At 30.2% G+C, this 20447-nt stretch overlaps 5 protein-coding genes across 31 annotated transcripts in view; 3 read left to right on the plus strand and 2 right to left on the minus strand.

Annotated features, from left to right (window-relative positions):
• Positions 1–6665, plus strand: part of LOC114876291 (liprin-alpha-1) — a 32008-nt gene extending 25343 nt beyond the window's left edge. For 15 of the 22 annotated variants that reach the window (XM_046287593.1, XM_029187579.2, XM_046287597.1 and 12 more), the window contains 5 exons: positions 21–251; positions 338–601; positions 682–838; positions 913–1029; positions 1101–6665. In XM_046287593.1, the coding sequence (XP_046143549.1) occupies positions 21–251; positions 338–601; positions 682–838; positions 913–1029; positions 1101–1190 (859 nt within the window). In that variant the 3' untranslated portion in view covers positions 1191–6665. The remainder of the gene's footprint in view (positions 1–20; positions 252–337; positions 602–681; positions 839–912; positions 1030–1100) is intronic. The other 7 variants (XR_006829827.1, XR_006829828.1, XR_006829829.1 and 4 more) reach the window with 7 other exon arrangements.
• Positions 6666–6747: 82 nt separating this feature from the next.
• Positions 6748–9018, plus strand: LOC114876298 (GDP-fucose protein O-fucosyltransferase 2). Its single transcript, XM_029187599.2, has 8 exons — positions 6748–7223; positions 7309–7445; positions 7520–7645; positions 7705–7972; positions 8062–8254; positions 8313–8490; positions 8547–8676; positions 8753–9018. The coding sequence occupies exons 1-8, from the start codon at positions 7069–7071 to the stop codon at positions 8901–8903; spliced, it is 1338 nt and encodes a 445-aa protein (XP_029043432.2). The 5' UTR covers positions 6748–7068; the 3' UTR covers positions 8904–9018.
• Positions 8942–9926, minus strand: LOC114876302 (biogenesis of lysosome-related organelles complex 1 subunit 6-like). 2 transcript variants are annotated; one of them, XM_029187609.2, is made up of 5 exons: positions 9834–9926; positions 9611–9721; positions 9455–9542; positions 9242–9328; positions 8942–9176 (listed from the first exon to the last, which is right to left on the minus strand). In XM_029187609.2, exons 1-5 carry the CDS (start codon positions 9896–9898, stop codon positions 9060–9062), a joined length of 468 nt encoding a protein of 155 aa, XP_029043442.1. In that variant the 5' UTR covers positions 9899–9926; the 3' UTR covers positions 8942–9059. The 2 variants fall into 2 exon arrangements, with proteins under 2 accessions (XP_029043442.1, XP_046143558.1); XM_046287602.1 differs by having other exon boundaries at positions 8942–9198.
• Positions 9927–10295: 369 nt separating this feature from the next.
• On the plus strand, positions 10296–13937 carry LOC114876295. 5 transcript variants are annotated; one of them, XM_029187597.2, is made up of 6 exons: positions 10303–10395; positions 10614–10646; positions 10713–10754; positions 10828–11027; positions 11103–11282; positions 11356–13937. In XM_029187597.2, exons 2-6 carry the CDS (start codon positions 10622–10624, stop codon positions 12694–12696), a joined length of 1788 nt encoding a protein of 595 aa, XP_029043430.1. In that variant the 5' UTR covers positions 10303–10395; positions 10614–10621; the 3' UTR covers positions 12697–13937. The 5 variants fall into 5 exon arrangements, with proteins under 5 accessions (XP_046143554.1, XP_029043430.1, XP_029043427.1 ...); XM_046287599.1 differs by lacking the exon at positions 10303–10395 and adding an exon at positions 10402–10552; XM_046287598.1 differs by having other exon boundaries at positions 10296–10383; positions 10614–10754.
• A 405-nt stretch (positions 13938–14342) lies between these two features.
• Positions 14343–17238, minus strand: LOC114876297 (activating signal cointegrator 1). Its single transcript, XM_029187598.2, has 11 exons — positions 17009–17238; positions 16822–16934; positions 16638–16756; positions 16473–16572; positions 16131–16398; positions 15757–16057; positions 15506–15669; positions 15308–15429; positions 15042–15233; positions 14915–14974; positions 14343–14776 (listed from the first exon to the last, which is right to left on the minus strand). Exons 1-11 carry the CDS (start codon positions 17074–17076, stop codon positions 14589–14591), a joined length of 1695 nt encoding a protein of 564 aa, XP_029043431.2. The 5' UTR covers positions 17077–17238; the 3' UTR covers positions 14343–14588.
• Positions 17239–20447: the final 3209 nt, after the last annotated feature.

Here is a 20447-nt window from a genome sequence, read left to right on the forward strand (position 1 = left end):
ATACGGAAATTTTTGTTTAGTCCTAGTATGTTTGGAAGTATGCTAGATTCATCGAGGCACGAGCTTTTGGCGGAAGCGATGCGAGCTGGAACCCCGTTTGCTCTATGGAATGGTCCAACTGTGGTGGCTTGGCTTGAATTATGGGTCGGTATGCCTACCTGGTACGTAGCAGCCTGCCGGGCCAATGTGAAAAGCGGTGCCATCATGAGTGCTCTTAGCGATACCGAAATCCAACGCGAAATCGGTATAAGGTACGTAAAGAAATTGACTTTAATCATGATACATTGCACAGTATCACGTACATGTTTTATAATTAATTTATTAATGTCTGTCACAGTAATCCTTTACATCGATTGAAATTACGATTAGCTATCCAAGAAATGGTGTCACTGACAAGTCCATCAGCACCAAAAACCTCTCGCACAACTTTAGCATTTGGAGATATGAACCACGAGTGGATTGGTAATGTTTGGCTTCCAAGTCTTGGATTGCCTCAATATCGATCCACTTTCATGGAGTGCCTTGTCGATGCTAGAATGTTGGATCACCTTACAAAAAAAGACCTTCGTGGTCAACTTAGAATGGTTGATAGTTTCCACAGGTAAAACTCGTTGAAGAAAGATTCAGGGGTTGAATGATTAATTTCCGTTTGGTTGAACTGAATTTCATGTGTTTCCATAGAACAAGTTTGCAGTATGGCATTTCGTGTTTGAAGCGATTAAATTATGATAGGCAACAATTAGAAGAAAGAAGACGAATGGCGGAAGGTGCCAACGTCGATGTTCTTGTATGGAGTAACGATCGTGTTATAAGATGGGTGCAATCTATCGGCCTGAAAGTAATTCTACCGCTCAAATTGTTTTTACAGTTTATTGAAAAACTATGACACAGTATGTAATTTTGTGCATTTAGGAATACGGGAACAACCTCTTGGAATCTGGGGTACACGGAGCTCTTGTAGCCCTCGATGAAAGTTTCGACGCAAATAGTTTTGCTTTAGCTTTGCAAATTCCAACCCAAAACACACAAGTATGTACCGATTTTGATTAATCAGTGATTCTTAGTTATTAGTTTGCTAATTATGTTTTGTACTTCAACAGGCTCGACAACTGTTAGAAATGGAATTTGCTAATTTATTAACAGTAGGAACAGAGAGGCGACTCGATGAATCGAATAGTATGAAATCCTGATCCAACTCGTCTAGTAGGCTGCCTCATCTTCAACCACACCATGTCTAGTCTGAAACCCCAGATATTACTACTCTCTGTACGCAAGTGTGTTGTAAGAGCTTTAAGTATCATTCTAAGGGTAACTTTATACTGTTAAGAGTGTAACATGCGGTAGTATGAAAGAGTGATTGAACATAAAACTGTTAAAAAAGGATGATTATATCGTATGTTCAATAAGAAAATTTAAAGCATTTTATCGATTTTTGCGTCACGCGTTTCATAAATCGCATGTTACGTATTTCACTGAGAACAAAAAAAAAAAAGAAAATAATAATAATTCTTGATGAATTGCTCTCATATAGATACTGAAATGTAGTGAGCGGTCGGGAAAATCATGAGATATATATATATTTTTCCTCGAAAGCCAAAAGAAATATCAGTTATAGGTAATTACGACAATAATTCTGTCTAATTTATCTTGATTTTTTTAAGGATAGCGATTTGTAGTTTCGAACTAATAATATCATGGTAGTTTGTAAAAAAAAAAATTTTCAACGCGTGATCGCATATTTCTTATACTATATTATGTACTTATACTCTGTAACAAATAGTTAAAGCAGCATCTATTTTGATACCACTTACCGCACAAAATAAAAATCCCCAAATTACATTAGTGCCATTGCTCTCGAGGAAACTATTTATGTACAAGGAAAAGACTGCGTTCTATATTTCTGGATCTATAAGATGGTGACCTAATAAGCCATACATATACATATACATATTATATATATATATATATACATATTACTTTGTACAGAAGGAGTACCGGGATACTTGTTCTCCTCTGTTATTTCGATGAATTTTAAATGTTTGTAGATCACATATAAACACGTAATATATTCAAAAATTACACTGAAGCAAGCAACTATCATAACTAAGAAACAATGAAACAGGAAAGCAGTTGCATGGGACGTGTTTAAAAAGCTCGCTTTTTATTTACCGTGGACTAAGAACAGACATTTTATACCAAAATAATCGCGCAATGTATAAGTACGTGTATGAAGTTAGTAGATGTTATAAAATTAAGAAACTTTGTAATTTTAATTAACTGAACTATCGATCAGTCATAATTATATACGTATAATTATATCTTTATTATGTATCATTGATTTTCTCATTGTTACAAGGTAATTGTTTTTTTTTCATTCTGCTCTCTAGCATTTTGTTCAAAGAAATTTTTTGTTGATAGTTCATTTATAAGTATCTCTTAGTGTCTAATTTTATTTAAAACTTGCAGAAATTTATTATCGTTGGACTCGATCGGTGGTGACAAAAAAAACTGTTATAAATGTAAAGAAATGTCACGGGATAAGAAAGAAAAAAAAATGGCCATAACGAGAACAGCAAAAGAAAAAACAAATACACTGATAATGGCCATAAATATTTGCTAAAACAATAGTGATGATGTTGCTGAAGACAATGATTGCGATGATAATTATAATTATCCATTACAAATGTTATCAAACTGAAGGTGTGGCGAAAGACTGAGACTTATGACAGTGACTGTAATGACAAAAACTGGTCATGATAGAGACGATCACAATAATGATGATAAGTTATAATGGGATGTTGTTAACGTTGTTGATACTTGATGAATCATTGTTGTTGATGTTTGTTTCCCTGTGAAGTACCCCCTGCAAGCTGTTCATTCGTTGTAACTCCGCGGCTCTGCAATGACCTTCCGAATGGGCGCAAACGTACCAAATAGTTTCTACCAAAGACGTCGCAATACAGCACGATGATTTAACAGTCATAAATGTGTAATTTAACGTTGGCACTCGAGATATATATGCAGTAGAAAGATCAAAATATCATCCTACATGTAAAGATCATAATGTACAGTTTCATCCTTCGGCGTATAATACTTTCTTTTTCTTTTCTTATTTTTTTTTCTTTATTATTTAGAAAGTACCACCGATCAGTTGAAATATTTCTAGGTAATCAGAAAGACTCGCTAAGCCAAAGCAACGTTACGCTACCTCAATACTGAGATACGGTGGTACGGTTACTTTACCTTTTGCATAAATACATTGTTAACTTGTTCCATGATTTGTAATTTATAATTAATTCTTCATGGCGCATTAAATCGGAATTTCTGATTGACCTTGGGTTGAAAAACAAATCATCCAAAATGTGTAAGATTGACTTGCAATTGTTAAAGAACGGATCATTGAATAATAGAGAAACAGTAATGTGAAACTACACACAGATTTAGTTTTTTAACGATACGAAACAAGAATTTTCTAAATATATTGTGAAGAAACTTCGGTTTGAAGTATTTTCATAATATAGCGTTACAATATGTACCCTTTTCGCCCTAATATAAAGCTACACGAACGATTGTACAGAACCAATTTGTACAAATGAATAGATATACAAAGTCAGGGCAATTTGTGAAACAGAATGGCCGTCTCTCCCTTTCGGAAGTGTCTGCAGTATATGTAAATGACTGAACTTATTTTTAACGTATGCTAGTTAATAGTGTCTATGGACATTCCAAGGAAAAGAAAAGAAAGCAAACCTTCCAAAAAACGCAGACACATTCATAATGGCATATATGTAAATCATGACTCGGTATGTAGCAGCTTTGCCGCCTTCTATGTATTTAACTATAAATATATACATAGATATAAAAGAAATAAAGTTTCGCCTGAATCCAGCCTCCGACTGCTCGGTATCGAATAGAGCTTTAATAAGCAAGGCTAATAACTATTATATTCGTAATATTTTTACCAAAAAGTAAGGAATTATTGCTTAAACTTAGATTTCGTCTTGCCTTCGATTTCCTTTAATATTTCTTTAAACATTCTCCGCCTTTGTGTTTGGAAAATTGTATTGCAATCTTCTTTTGTCTGTATATGCTGATAGAACCACTAAAATTGTTCAATATATTAAATATTGTCTTCAGCAATGCTTGAAGAATTTTATTTAAATGAATATAATAGTTTCATATAAATATAGGATTGTAACAGTATCCAAAAGAAAGACATATAAAGCGTTTATGTTTCTTTATTATCAGTTTAAACATATCATACAATTGTAAAAAGTGTTTATAGTAGATAGAATTACATAAAAACATAATTGTTTCTGTGTACAATTTTCATTTTTCTTTTATTGTTTGCCTTGGAAAAAAATACATGTTAAGATATATATATGATAAAAACATACACGTAATCATGTGTAATATTGTGATGTAACAATACGTGGTATGTGTTACTTTAAAATGTATTTTTTTTCTATGTAAACTTTTTCTTTTTATGCTCAATTCGACCGAACTGACGGAAGAACAAGTTCGACATTATTCTGGATTTTTGTACGACATATGTTTGTGAGTGTTAATGCTAATACTGTACATATGTATGCGCCAGCGCACGTGTGTGTGAGAGTGTGTATCTGTATATATCATTCTCTATGTATATATGAATTATTTATTAACAATTCTGTAATTTACAAACATTTCATTATACGCCCAATGCAGTTAAGTATCCTGCATGCGTCATATACTTTGGATGAAAATTGAAATAACTATCAGACATTGAATTACTTTACTTCTGAATAAAATTTGTAATGAATTCTGTTACAATTTGTTTAAATTTAAGTTGCAATAGTAATTTGGAAATATGAAGGCTACAATTATCAATTTAGAGTAGTCATTGCATTGTATAATATGAAACTTTGATGGCTATGTAAAAACTATATAGGATAAATTTATTCAGAAGCAAAGAAAATTGTTCGAAATTATAAAATAAAAATGACGTACGAGTCATTGGGCACACTTTACATGAAATAAAAACAGAAATTTAATTCAATTTAAGTGGCATTTTTTGTCAGGATCGTCACCTACAGAATAAAATGTAATATGTAATTTAGTTAAAGAAATTTTATGTAGCAGGAAATGATATTAAATAAATTATTTTGTATGCGATGATTCTATACAACAAATGTCTAAATTATCAATATTTGTACTTCTTTTTGTTCATATCTGACAACTTTATCTAGAGTGTCAGTTAACTGTGCCAGCATAAAAACTGCGATTGTGCTATTAAGTAAACAATTGTCAACTTTTTAAATGTGAAGTAGTATAAAAATATGTATGCACTCACATATGTATATTTTTATATATATGTGTGTGCGTGTGTCTGTAATATATATGTATATCTAGTATGTATATATTACAATACACAGTGCACAAAAAAAAAAACAAATTTTAAAAAACTTCATACACTATCCAGTACAGAAATTACAAGGATATTTAGTTCAATTTTATATTGTTTTTAAAGATGAATTTTTAATGCAATTTGTACTTATTCGTTTAACATAAGATTTTCACATCTACTTAAATTATGTTTCTTGTATTCAAAATAGTTTTGTACTTGGAAAATGTAAAAAGTGTTATTTCTAGCATCTACAAGTCGATTCATATGATTATTTATTCATTTAATATTTGTAATTTTTTAGTGAATAAAATAGAACACCAATGTAAATCTTATTTTAAGTTTCATTTCATTTTTGGTAATAATAAGTTTTAAATTCAACTATGTTTAGATATAAATATAGACAAATATGTATATGTACACATAACAAATGTGTATATATACATATGTATATAAATATTATACAAACACTATATAGTACACTGAAATGAGTGCACTGTGCTGTTTGTACTCATTTTGTTTGAAAGCTATTAATATCATGTACTACTTCACGTTTTTTGTATTAAGTGTAAAATATTGTCTCATGTTGACATAAAACATCGTTTTAGCTGTGATGTTAACAATAGAGAATTCGTATAGAGATGCAAAGCAAGAGGGAAATTAGTATAATATAAATGAATTTTGTGTTATATTTATTATAATGACAATTCAGTATTATAGTATGTACCACTGTTTGCTGAAGAAGAATTCTACTACCAGTTAACGTCATTGCTAATAAAATGTGAGAAGAAACTATCAAACAGTATATATTTAAAAATTACAACGAGGCACAAAATTTTTAGAGACCCTGAAACCTTAAAGAAACCAAGAATTGGATCTAAGATTTCATCAAGTATACGTGTGAAAAATTAAATTCATAAAAAAGATAATGACAAAGCAGTTATCAAATAAATAACTATAATGATAACATTATTATTGCTACCATTACTGCTGCTAGTACTACAATTATGACTATTACTATTACTACACTACTGTTAGTGATACCACTATCATAAATATTATTACAACTACAGCTACTATCATTACCACTATAAATTGTCCTTGTAATTTTTATATGCCAAGTGTATACTTTAATAGGATAAATTGAAGGATATGAGAAACGAGTCACAGTAAATGTAACATAACAGCCCTACTTGATATAAGGAGGGTACAAACTATGTTAACTGAACTATAAATTATAAATATTGTATAAGACGATAAATAATAATTATTATTATCATTATTATAACTATTATTAATTGAATTAGCTAATTGTAATCTACCCATCAACCATTTTCAAATAAGGGAAATCTGAGTCTGTAATTCGTGTATAACAAAAATCAATCTGTACAATGTTGCTGTTATTATTGTTGTTTTTTACTATCCTTAATCTTACTATTTAAGGAACAGATTTTGTCATCAATGAATGGAAATACTTAAATTTATGGGAAGAAAACAATTATTCATAAATGGAAAGACCTTGAATAATCTCAGAAGCATAAATTTATTTGTCATACATATATTTTTCCAACAGATTTATATAAGTGTAAAATGTTATACAAAACAGTTTCTATACATTATTTAATATCATCATCTGAAATCTGAGATATTCCCTCTCTGGAACAGGTGTGATATATAACCTAAAAATGGTAAATTTCATGTCCTTCAAGGAGTTATATCTTATATTATGTTTTATTAATTTCACATTAAGTACCCTTGAAAATGGATTTTGTGATCAAGCGAACGAATATGGAGAGACTGATAATAAATGTAACATTCAATCACACTATTCAAAAAATCGGTACGAAATTATCTTAAACTTTTTTTCTTAATGCATAAAATTAAAGATATTTTTATAAATAATAACATATAATATTGTTTTTCAGTTACATCCTTTATGACGTTAATCCCCCAGAAGGATTCAATCTAAGAAGAGATGTTTATATTCGCATTGCAGTTTTCATAAAAAATTTACTTAGACAAGAGAAAGAATTTAAATGGCAATTAGTTTTACCACCATGGGGTGAGATTGTAATTTATTAGTAGTTTTTTAATGTATATTATTATTTATTATAGATAATATTCTTTTATTTATAGGTAATTTATATCATTGGCGAAGTAAACATATAGGAATTCAAACACAGTTGCCCTGGAGCTTATTTTTTGATATTGCTAGTTTACAAAGATACATACCAGTTATTGAAATGTACCAATTTTTACAAGGTATAAGATTTTATCCATTTATTTTTACTCATAAAATTGATAGAAGTTTATATTTTTAGAGTATCCCTCAGAAAATAAGGTAACACATCTTGATGTTACATATATTCTACAAAATGATGAAGAAATGTTCAAAACAGGAAAATTTAAAGACAAAAATGAAATAGTAGAATGTACTGATGAATCTTTATGGTATCATAAATTAATATCCAATGAATATAATGGATATTTTTGGGGCTACAATAATATAACTTCCAGAGCTGTTGAGTGTATTAAGTTTCATGGTATGGTATCAAATCTAAAGCAAAATATTAAGCCTAATATTTATAGGTGAGAAGGTACATTATGTTTCTGATGTTATTTATTATTTTATGTACAATAAAGTTTTATATAATTCATTAATATAATTATTCTTACAGGTCTGTAATGTTTGATCACATGGAAATTGCATTGCATGATTTCTATGGTACAAAGGAATATTGGAGAGCTAGAAGAAGTATGAGATATAATTCTGAATTATATAATATTGCAAATGAATATAGAAAAACTTTCCTTAATTCAACAAATGAATATGATAACACAGAACTACCAAGTGACTGGACTAAGGAAAAGGTATTTAATTAGAAGTGTTGTAAAATAAAAATCTACAGATGGAATTTTTTAATTATAGAGTAGAAGAAATGCAATTGGAGGACCATATTTATCAGTTCATTTGAGAAGACGCGACTTTCTAGTTGGTCGTTCTTCAACGGTACCAACAATAAAATCTGCTGCTATGCAATTGAAAACAAAGATAAACAAACTAGGATTAAACCATCTGTTTGTTGCTACAGATGCTACCCAACAAGGTAAATTTTTATGTAGAAAATTTCAGTATATGTACTCATTGAATTAATCTTTGCAGAATTTAAAGAACTTGAAGGATATTTATCTGATTACACGGTTTTAAAATTTATTCCATCAGATTATGTACTAAATAAATTTAAAGATGGTGGAGTTGCAATTATTGATCAAATAATATGTTCTTATGCTAGGTAACAATTAATAGTAACAATATCTTACTTTTTTATTATAGATAAAATCAATGTACTATTTACACCTTTTTTGTAGATACTTTATAGGAACATATGAATCAACATTCACATTTAGGATACAAGAAGATAGGGAGATAATTGGTTTTCCTACTGAAACAACATTTAATCATTTATGTAAAGAGGGTAAAGGATGTAACTCTAATGGACACTGGGAAATTGTTTGGTAACAGTTAGTTTGATAACATACAATACATAAGATGCTATGTTCAATTGACTGAGTTTAGATGTAAATTTTACTGTAAGTGAACATATAAATACATTATCTCTCTGTACAGCTAAATATCATTGATGATATTGATCGTTCTTATTACGCAATGTTTTTCTTAGCTTATCGTAGGCTTACCGATTAATTCTTGTTCACGACGAACTTCTTGTTCTCGTTGGTGTTCTCTACTCAAGGCCTCTTTCTGTTTTATTTGTTGCAACCTCAATGCTCGTTTCTATAAAAAAAATAACACCATACTAAAAATGTATATGAATTATATTATAAATTATAAATACTTACTTTCAATTTAAATGTCCTCTCATGAACAGAAGCCATTTCTTTTTTCATTAAAGTTAACTTCCCTTGATAAAGTTTAATAGTTTGAAACTGCAATATATATTTGCTTGCATTTCTACACTTTGCTTTACATTATCAATTTATACTAAAAGTTTATTATAGAAAATTTATCATCTAATGATAGAGAACATTCTTTATCAGAGCAAATTTTCTTACCATTTCGTTCAATTTAACATCATCAAAAGTTTCTTGAAGTTTTTTATTCTCAATCTGCATTTGACTGAGTAAAGTTTCTTGTTTATTCCTAAACAAAAATAATATTTTAAAAAATGAGAAATATAAGGAACACTAATACTTTTCATTTCTTCTTACGTGACTTCAGTAAGTTCTTTCTGAACTTGTTCCAATGGCAATTGATAAATATTTAATAGACCTTGAGCTAACTTCTTAGCAGCTTCTGAAAAGTCCACTTTAATTTCATCGCTATAAAACAGAAAAATATTTATTATTATTTTTAGGAAAAGGGTTGTTAAATGCAAACATACAGCTGCCACTGAGTGATATTGTAAACGTCTAAACAAACAGGAAAGCTTACCTCTCATGTTGTTCAATTTGTGGCTGAATTTTTATCACTTCTGCCTCCTCTATATCTGTCATCATCTTGTGATTCTAACGTTTTTTAACTGTATTAAACATAAAATAACCTGACAAGAGTTTGATGTAAACAATGACATGAATTATACACAAGTTTGACGTTTGTTAAAAGTTGAGGACAGTCGCTCGACATGGATATCGACCATGCTTTTATTATATTATACACATTTAAAAAAATTTATTTCCATCGCCACTTGGATCTCTAGTATGTGTTTATCTCATGGTCATGATATAACACGAACATAACCAAGAAAACGGTTGTGAAGAAAAATATTTATTGTTTATGGAGTGATGTAACATGTTTTTAAAACAGAATAAAAAAGTCGATGGACGTTTTTACTTGAGATGGGGCATCTTCCAAATAGAGGATATATTATGGTAGCTCCCAGAGTAAACACTGTAGCAGTGCTTCTAAATATAGGATTTATTTTTAGGTTGGAGCTAGCCATAGTTTGAATCAAGAATTTAATCTAAAACTGCATTTCTAAAAGGTTTTGTAATAGGTGTGAAAGATCTCTATTCTCCAATATCTCTTATCCTGCTTTTATTTTACATTGATATTATTCTTATATTATTTCTTGTCAATTAGATCTTTAATATCATACATTATTTATGTTAACATTTGTTTCTTTATTTATGTAAAAGAATTTAAATGTTAGTGTAAGTAAATGACAGTATATACAATACAAAAAGAATAGTGTTGTAAAACATGTTTTTGCAGTGACAAAAATGGCGAATGACTTAATAATGAAAGGTAAAGATAGATTACAAGAAATTAGTACAAAATTAGAACAAAGTCATTTGGTTTATTTACAAACAGATGACAGTCCTTTAAAACTACAACAACGTCATAAACTTGAAGGTAAATTAAGTAATGTCCAGCAAGGAAATTAAGCTATCAATTATTTTAATAAATTCAATTATACATGTTCCAGGTTTTATCAAAGAATATCTTTGCCTTGTTCCAAATGAAAATAAATATGTATTTCAAGAAACTGCAGATATATTGCATAGATCAGCAGCTACATTGCAGGATTTTAGTGGATATAGAGCTGCAACTGCATGGAGTGCTATTTCTTTATATGCAGCTAATCTTTTGGCTCAACCTTGGAGAAAAGAATATAGAATTTTAAGGGTTAATATTCTTAAAATTATTCATATGTAATTCTGTAATACTGTAGAATACTAAATTGTTTCATTCTTTCTGTAGACTTATAGTGGATATTATAAACACGAGGTAGAAGCAAATTTAATAGGAGCTGAGTTAATGTTTGAACAGATGGGATACAAGCACACAGGGTTAGGAGTACTCACATTAGAAGGTCCTATTGATCCTGATAAAGTATCTAGCGTGAGCAGAGATGCAATTGTTGCTTTTGTTGAATGTCAGGTAATATTAGGTAACATGATCTTTATATAAATCTTTATAAAGCATTCGAATAAAAAAATTATTTTCGATACAGATTTTAAAGCAAATATGGGAGAATGTTTCACAGAATTGTACCATCTCATGGTTAGAAGTTTTAGAATTTCGAGAAAATCATGTTGGTACACCAGAGCAAGCGATTAGGGCGTTAAATTATCGTTTTCTCGAAAAGATGCATCAAAATCGACCAAAGGCAGAAAATTATAGGGACTATCATTATCCACAAGCCACATGCATAGATGCAGCATCACCATCGGTTCCCTATCACATAATGCCTCCCAATTATAATATGCCAATGCCTGCATGTCAGTCAGATTATCGGTACATAGAAGACACAAGTACGATACCTGGAAATTACAGATACTTTCAGCCGATGGATCACGGTTTTGTCAATCGATGTAGTGCCTATGGATGTTTACCGCAGGGTAACAAATATTTGAGCGGTGTTAATCCTTATTATACTACAATGCCTGCATACACAAGGGTGCCGACATGTAGATTAATCGAGCTTGATATGCCTGTTTCGGTTGCTAATTATGATAAGTTACATAATCGTAAATCTTCTCACCGAATATCGGATTTGGATGATGTAGTTTTTTACAAAAAACAGTCAAGTGACGGAGATCATTATGACTATGGAAGAATAGACAAGAAGTTCACTAAATCGGCCAGTGAGAAAAACAGTTACGATTCCTGGGATTTTGTATATAGAAATTTGGAAAGTTTAGGATATTCCAAGGATCTTGGTGATCGAGAAGATGTTTTACACAAACGAGAGTATGATTTACGAGTAAATAAACAAAAACCACATAAACAGAATGACAGTGATGAGAAATATAGTACGCATCGGTTTGAGAAGAATAAAAGCGGTAGAATTGATGTGAATGACGTAGATTCACCTGTAACAAATGGCCGGCATCATCACGATACTTTACCTTTTAAAAAGAAGTCTTCTTCTTTTGACTTAATGGACTCCAATAGATATCACGATACGTTCTCCGAAAATCATTTATCTTCTCATAATAAAGAGAAAAAACATGGCAGTCAGACGCTTCCGCTTCAACGTTCGCATAGGTCATCGGATCAAATTGTAAAAATTGCAGATACGTTGAAAAATATGGAACTTCCTCGCCCGGATAAAGAACGTGAAACGAAAGGTGCATCTGTAGGATGGAATTGTGCTACTTGCACTTATCTTAATTCTCAGTCGAAAGAGATTTGTGAAATGTGTGGAAAATCTAGGCACAAAGGAAACGAGGATAAGCCATTAGCGAGTGGTGGAAAGGAATGTCCAAAATGTACGTTGGTAAATGAAAAGAATGTCTCGATCTGTGATGCCTGTGGTACCAGCTTAAAAGATTCACCTACCTACATTTAGATAAACTAATTGAGAAAAATTATATACATCGTTTTTCATTGTATCCAAATTGAATAGAAATGGTAAGCACGTTGCCTGGATACTATTCTTCTAATATTAATATTTAAGGTATTTGAAAAAAAAAGTGTTATTGTGTACTTACATTAGCTTGCAACAGCCAATATAAGTGGTAACACAATTTTTTTTTCAATCACTTTATTTAGAAAAAGGATTTTTAAAGTATTACTATATTAATCGAATTTAAAATTTTTCAAAATACACATATAATGGAAATGTACAATTATTTATTTAAAACTGTTCAAGTAGATTTGTGATATGGATATATTAGTATTATATGGTGGCCTATTACTTGTTTGAACAAGATAATAATAAACATATGCGGATAACAACTGTGTCTCGATTCTAATTAAAATTGGAAAAATGATTGAGGTTGAAGGGATATTGAAACTGTTGCTGAATTCTGATTGTTGATAAATGTTTAACTGCATATTTAATTTGAAAATATACAGTTAGAAAATATCTGCACATGTTTATCTAAAAGTTGAGCAACTAAAGAATCATCATCGATATTTGATAGCCTAAATAATTTGTAATACTAAAAATAATATACAAATTATTTATTATACAGCATATATACTGGTGTCCATAAAAGGAATAAAAAAAGAAAATATAGAAAAATAATTGTATGTTACATATACTGAAGTGTTGTTTAGACAAAAAAGAGATATAAATTGGTATTGTTATAATATGCATACACGTATAAATACAGATATATGCATACGTGTCTCGCAATATATTTATGTATATTGCAGTTATTTTTTTTTTTTTTTTTAATGTCAAATTATAAATTATTGTTTTTTGTTTATTGATTTTTATTAACGTTGATATACAAAAATTAATTGTTTTAATTGTCAAGAAATTATACGTTGTTGCATTATCTAAATTGAAAAGGAAGAAAAATATAAATAACCCTTTTCATGTTTTGAGTGCTAGTCTATGGAATGTTGGTCATAAAGTTAATCATTTTTATAAAGTTGGCTCAATTAAAATTTGATGAATGTTAAATGAGTGCAAAGAAAAACTAATACAATTCACTTGTATTTATTGTTTTAATCATTTTTTGTTGACCAGACAATATGACTGTAGAATTGGTACTTGCATACCTATAGAAAACAAATGTAAATTACACAGTACTAGGTAGATTGCACAGTATCTTAATCAATAAAGATATGTTCCATGTCTTTATGTTCTGTTAATATGTCTCGAATATTCAGTTGAAATATTACAACAGATGGTCATTAATCGTACATTGAAGTCTATATAAAATACATAGTTTGGTATTTATTCATACATTCCTAATATATCAATTCATCAATTAATATCCATACACATACCATTTTCAAATCTGATTTCAATCTTAAACAATTTAAACAACATATTATTATGATGTTTTCATTATCGATGTATTTACGATAAATGAATATCCCTTTATTGCATGTAATAGATTATAGCTTTATTTAGCTTTGAATTAATTTATAAGTAAAAGTTTGGTTTTGATATTTTTACTCCTTTAAAATCGTTAGAAAAGGACAAATATATACGTACTTGGAATTTTGAGTATACTGTAAATAATATCATAGGTGTTGTAGGATTTTAAACATTTATTTGTAATTTGTTCATTACAATTTTTAATCATAGACATTTATGAAAAACCGTAGGTTCGTGAAAGAAATTCTTTATTTTGACTTTTAAAACACTAATGTTAATCTCAAAATTACTAAGAACAATAAACTTTATAACGATATATTTGGATTAAAAATGTACTCTTTGTACTTGAAGTGTACTCTTTGTACTTGAAGTGTACAGACTGTTTTGATGTAAAAATAACTTTATCAAAATCTACTTTTACTGTTTATAAAAGTCTGATATTTTAAAATGAAATAAAAGAAAACTGCTAATATTTTTTCATTAATCGCACGTAAAATGGTAAAGAGAATAGTGTGAAATGAATAGGCATCTTCTAAGGCAAGAATGGGTGTATCTTGTTCTGTCCTGATACTCATCCTTGTTCTAAGGGCTACTGTAATATAGAGTATATTATACTTATATTGTAATATATCCTATTATGTACAAATTAATAAATAATATTTAATATACGCTATAAAAAAATATGTATTACTTCACATGTATTTAAGTATATTTTATTGATTATTTATACTTTTTGTATGTTTTTCTAACAACTTAAGAGCAGCATGATGAATTTTCTCGTCCAATTTATCTATACACAATAAAAAAAAAATCAGTAAAATTACTTACTTTTGAAACTACAAATTTATAATACTTACAAATTTTATGCTTTCCTTGTATCGGAAATTTAATTGGTAGTACGCAAGGATTTTCACAAATCAAAACATAGGGACTATCATTCTCTCCCTCAGGATAAGATTTTCTGTATTCTTCTTGAGGTAAAACATCAACAACTGTTAAACAACCCAGTAAACTGCTGGGTGGGTAGCTCTCAGGAAAGATGATTCTTTCTGAAAAAATATTAGTACGATTAGTAAAAAATAAAATATGTATGTCTGTAATGACATATTTAATTTATACTAACCATCTTTTAAAACACGATAACAATGTTCTATGTTTGAAATGTCTTCCATAGTTGGTTGTTTAGATGTTGAAGCAATCCATAATCTTCCCCTATGGGATGTGTACCATGTTCGACCTTCATGACTATAATAATAACATAGAATTAAGAAATATATTATCTACTGGTATAATCTAACATTTTTATTGAATTAAATCTTACGTTTTTATTCCAGCTACTAACAAGGATGCGTATGGCTGATGCATGCTCAAACACAAACCAGAATCCGACATTTCCAGAAATTCTTTATCCTGAACAATATCTCTAATCCTAGAAGGAATGTTTCTTTTTGGTGCTCGTGGTTCAGGTTCATCCAACTCAATGTACTGTAAATAGTAATATAAAATATTTCATTATATTTCTGTTAATCAATTGTACCAATATGTTTAAGGTATTATTAACAGTATCTTTACCATTGGACGATCGAACTCTATGTCTGGACAGATATTAGAACTGTTAACATCACCAAATGAATTAGAAATAGCTTGAATTTGTTCTTCATCAAATTCATTGTAATTATCAACTGCATCTTCTTCAACTACTTCTCTGGCCATGAAATCAAATGCCACCTTCTTATTTAAACGTGACGTATGCCTTTTTGCATGCATTTCTTCTTCCGACTTTTTAAATTTTTCACGTTGCTTGGGATCCAACCAAATATTATTTGATTGATAATAGTCACATTCATCATCAATTACTTTTGTACATTGTAATCTGTAAATTAATTAACTTCAACTGATTGATAATAATTTTGTTTTAAAGTAAATTAGAACCATTCTATACATACCCACTTTGATCATATTCAAGAAGTTTGTCCCTTTGTTTTATTGATTCTTCTAAACTCTTATTAGGCTTTTTACTCATTAATTTGTTATATAAATTATCACCCTGTTTGGTGTTGCTAGAAAGAATGATCTGATCCTTTCGAGAACATACAAGTTCTCCACAAAAGAAACATGAACCAGCTCCTTCTTGCGTGCAAACTATTCTACCACAGTTCTGACAATTATTAATCAATGCATGCCTTCTTGCTTCACAATCACATTTATGTCTGCCTAGAAAAATATATCTATATTACTTTTACAATATTATAATAACATTTTGTGTTGTTTTTATACACACAAAATACCTTTTAATAGAATTACTCTATCATTCCCCTCTTGTGTATATAAATTAACAAATTTAGTTTTTTGTTTCTCTGCCTTTTCCACTTTAACAATTTCTTGGGCCTAAACAATATTTAGTAATGATATATTATTTTAGAGCATAGGCATAAAATAACATGCTAATATACCTGTTTAATTTCTTGCTCTTCTTCAGCTTTTGATTTTCCCCTTTTCTTTTTATTTTGTTTCTTTTTTGTATCATCTGTGTCGCTTACTTTTTTATATCCAGTTTGACCCTTATTTGATGCTAAAAAAAAGCATGTTAAATACTCTGATAAGCTATGGAAAGATAAATTTACTATTCCTATATACCATGCCGTTTCTTCACCTCTGCAATAAACTGTCTATGCTTTGGATTACTATTATCTAAGAGGGATTTCAAATACTCGTCCAGGTCTCTTTCATTCTGCATTCCTATGATTAATCTAAAAAACAAATACACTTTAATTTACTTGCTTGGTTGTATAAAAATACATAAGTTGTTTTTGCAGGTTCTTACTTTGTTAACTCATTCGTCACTGGAAAATCTAGGATATCAGATAAATTCTTATTTAACCAACTCTCCATCTTTGTGAAATTAACAAATTTCAAGCTCTAAATTCAAAATTATTAGAATAACGTTATGGGTTATATGTGAACTACTCAGTTACACACTCATATGTTCAGCTTCCATATTTGGTCTATAATGGTTGCCATTTTGTCTTATTTGAATTTCTTCATAGCTGAACAATAGTGGCATCTACAGGACAAATCTGAACCCAATTTTAAGTTCAAAATTAATTGCGCAAAAGATTATTTTACTTTATTCAAGTATATAAATAAATTCTAATTTAAAATTTCTGGTAATGTATAACATTTATGTCTTAAAATCATTTGTGATTTGAGTATAAGGTAACGGTATCATATTGTTATTGCAGAATTATACAGTATAGGAGAGAGTTTCACATGCTTGTTTAAGTTACATGAAGTGGTAAGTGTATATATGTACATATATATATGTGGTATGATAAGAAACCAGGTTAACTTTTATTGTTTAAGTATTGCATCAATGTTAGATTAAACTGTAATCGATGCCATGTTAAAGCTGCATTTTTCTAGGAGACCCAGCTGCGGAACTTAAAAAATTTGCGTAGGTTAACGCGAGGCCTTCGGGACGTTTAACAAACGGATCTTCCTGCAGTTAAATTTGCATAGCTAGTCATTCGTACGTGTCGAGAGAGTCACGTATCCATGCACACACCAGCCGGGTCTCAATTTCAGCCGGTGTTACATAACAATTACTGCACCACGACCAATATTATTGTTGCGTTTCACGGATCCATTAGAATTTACCCACGTGTTCGGCATTATTTATGAGCGTATAATGTACGAGTATGGAATTATGTTGAAAGCCAAATAAGAGCATATAATGTTTCTAGAATTATAATTTCATTTGTTTTTAGATAAAAGGATTGGAATTTAGTATGATGCTCAACCTTAGAATAACATTTCAAATTTCAAGCAGATTTCTACACTTTTGTAATGCAAGAGTATTGCAATCAGGTACAAGAGTGCATACAGCTTTTTATATTTCTATTGTTTTTTTTTTTTTTAAGACATTGCAAAGAGTTATTGTTTTTCCAGGAAAAATCGCAAAAACTGGTAAGAAGGGAAGCGTTTAATTGCACTCCTGCTAGAAGTAATCTCTTACTCTTTCGAACATCCGTTATCGAAGAAGGAAGCATTAAAGAAAATCCATTCCACGCCTTTAGAAATTCCATTCCATGCTACGTAGTAATCGAATACAGCATTTAAAAAGTCTTTCGCGGATTACAGTCCGATTAATATCGTACCGCATAAGTAATGAGAGCATTTTGTAATTTTAATTTTTCTCCTCTAATTGTTTGGTTATTTCGTATTAGATTAATTCTATTTTACCCGTGTTGCTTGATAATTATTGTCTCGTCAGTCTTTTTAATGAGCAACAATATGTTAAATTTTAATTGACAGTAAACAGTTGCTAATCTAACGGTTCAACGTAGCTACGCGGCTCGGTTTTATTTTTGAAATTCGCTGTAACGCCATGGTGAAGTATTAAACGACAGTAGAAATTGCAGTTTAATGCAGCTGCAAGCACTCGAGTCAAGACAATGTAAATAGGTCACCTCACGAATTGTTCTATTAAGATAGTTCTTGATACATATCATAATTCGATTTCAACGATGCAATCTGTTTTGGCAATGTATTTTATATTTTATTACTGCAACAATGTTTCACGTGATAGAAAAAAAATGCAAACTATTTTGCGCACAAATAAAGTGTTTATTCGAGACACGTTATTAGGTCGATTGGCTTGTTAGACGATAAAAGATTTCTGTACAATGAACTTTCTATATCATTCCGCATCGGGATCATTTGATAATTACTTTCAATCGACGGTTTCATTTGGTCGGATGCCGTTGAAAGGAATCTTTATTATTCTCACGTACAATGCTCGAATTATACCGTAATAAAGTCCGAATGATTTCAACAGATTCACGGTTCCATCCTCCACCCTTTGAAGCTGTCGCCTCAAGGTCTACATCAGCATGTACAATTTCGATTCGTTTTCACTGAGTCGATGTAAGGTACGATTATTTTATTTATCATCTGTCGTATCCTTAAATTCGAAACAAGTTTTAGACGAAGCAGAAGAACAGGTAACTTTACGAATTTTAATATTCCAACTTTTCATAGAATTTGTTTATTAATTTACATTCTATTGCAGGAATTGTAAAACATCCTCAGCTTACGCAACGCTCACTTTTTTGCGGCTATTTATCAGCGATCGGATCACTGTAAACATTACATTGAAAGCAAACGTAGCTTGATAACAGGTATCTTATCAGTTTGATGCGATACGATCAGCGGAGAATTCAATCGAGATAAAGTGGAGGATAAAATCGTAATGCTTCAGGTATAGCGAAAAGTGTGATAGAATAAGGAATATCGTTTAAGACGTGAATCTTTATTATATGTGTTTTAATTTACGATGAATCGTCGATTAAAAATAATTATGACGAATCGTTCTTGCAAGTTTAACGGATCAGCGAAATTAGTTATATATTTATTAAAGTAATCAACATAGTAAAGATTTCGTTATGCGAAAAAAGGATCTCTTCATCTTCTCATTATTATTATTGTTATATTAATGCAATTTCATTATGTAGAACTCGTCATCGATAGAAATAGAGCCGAGTGCTGTTCGACGGAATACGATGTCGTATTTATTTGCGCTATTATATTTTACTTTTTTCTGCTTCTTGTTTATTGACGCGATAACCGATGACTGTAAAAGATTAGCTTGCTCCTTGACTTCTGCACTATCGATGCTAGTGCTATAATTGCAGAAGAAACGGCCATCGCAAATAACGCGTTGAAGGAATATTCTAAATTAAGACCCCAGTGTGGAATTAATTTAGCTTGCAGACGCGGTTAATCCGCACGACTGTTGAATAATGTATCTGCCTTAACTCACATGCATTGAAAAACTATATTGCCATCTATGAAAAATACAGCACGAAGGTGTGCTTCAATTAAGAAGGAAAATATACATAATTGCACTTTTTCAAAGTTTAGTATTCAATCGTTACAGATAATATATTGCTATAAAGTAATTACAGATTCACGTGGGAAAAAGTAAACTAAAAAATAATCTTTGTCTAGCTCAAGGTGAGGTTTATCCACAATTTACCTACATACTGCATTTTTTCTTTGGTAACTTTCTATGCACGTTCCACTAACGCCCACGTAAACAGTAAACCAGTACTGGCAATATACGCATTCAATAAACATTAGTCAGCATACATAAAGATAAACTTATTGTAGGAATCATTATGCGAAGTAATTTATTTGTTTCTAAACTTTTTAATTAAGTGAAAAAGCTACGAGCACAAGGAAAGATCAATCACACAGTAATT

This window comes from Osmia bicornis, chromosome 10 (assembly GCF_907164935.1).
Source record: "Osmia bicornis bicornis chromosome 10, iOsmBic2.1, whole genome shotgun sequence".
Classification (NCBI taxonomy): domain Eukaryota; kingdom Metazoa; phylum Arthropoda; class Insecta; order Hymenoptera; family Megachilidae; genus Osmia; species Osmia bicornis.

Coding starts and splice junctions, on each gene's coding strand:
- LOC114876302 (XM_029187609.2), bottom strand. CDS start 9,898: ATGATGACAGATATAGAGGAGGCAGAAGTGATAAAAATTCAGCCACAA. Junction 9,329..9,454: donor ATGTTAAATTGAACGAAATG/GTAAGAAAATTT, acceptor TATATATTGCAG/TTTCAAACTATTAAACTTTA. Junction 9,177..9,241: donor AGAGGACATTTAAATTGAAA/GTAAGTATTTAT, acceptor TTTTTTTTATAG/AAACGAGCATTGAGGTTGCA.
- LOC114876295 (XM_046287598.1), top strand. CDS start 10,622: ATGGCGAATGACTTAATAATGAAAGGTAAAGATAGATTACAAGAAATT. Junction 10,755..10,827: donor ACAACGTCATAAACTTGAAG/GTAAATTAAGTA, acceptor TACATGTTCCAG/GTTTTATCAAAGAATATCTT. Junction 11,283..11,355: donor TTGCTTTTGTTGAATGTCAG/GTAATATTAGGT, acceptor TTTTCGATACAG/ATTTTAAAGCAAATATGGGA.
- LOC114876297 (XM_029187598.2), bottom strand. CDS start 17,076: ATGGAGAGTTGGTTAAATAAGAATTTATCTGATATCCTAGATTTTCCA. Junction 16,757..16,821: donor AGAGGTGAAGAAACGGCATG/GTATATAGGAAT, acceptor GCTTTTTTTTAG/CATCAAATAAGGGTCAAACT. Junction 15,234..15,307: donor TTATCGTGTTTTAAAAGATG/GTTAGTATAAAT, acceptor ATATTTTTTCAG/AAAGAATCATCTTTCCTGAG.
- LOC114876298 (XM_029187599.2), top strand. CDS start 7,069: ATGGTAAATTTCATGTCCTTCAAGGAGTTATATCTTATATTATGTTTT. Junction 7,446..7,519: donor ATTAGTTTTACCACCATGGG/GTGAGATTGTAA, acceptor TTTTATTTATAG/GTAATTTATATCATTGGCGA. Junction 8,677..8,752: donor ATAATATGTTCTTATGCTAG/GTAACAATTAAT, acceptor CCTTTTTTGTAG/ATACTTTATAGGAACATATG.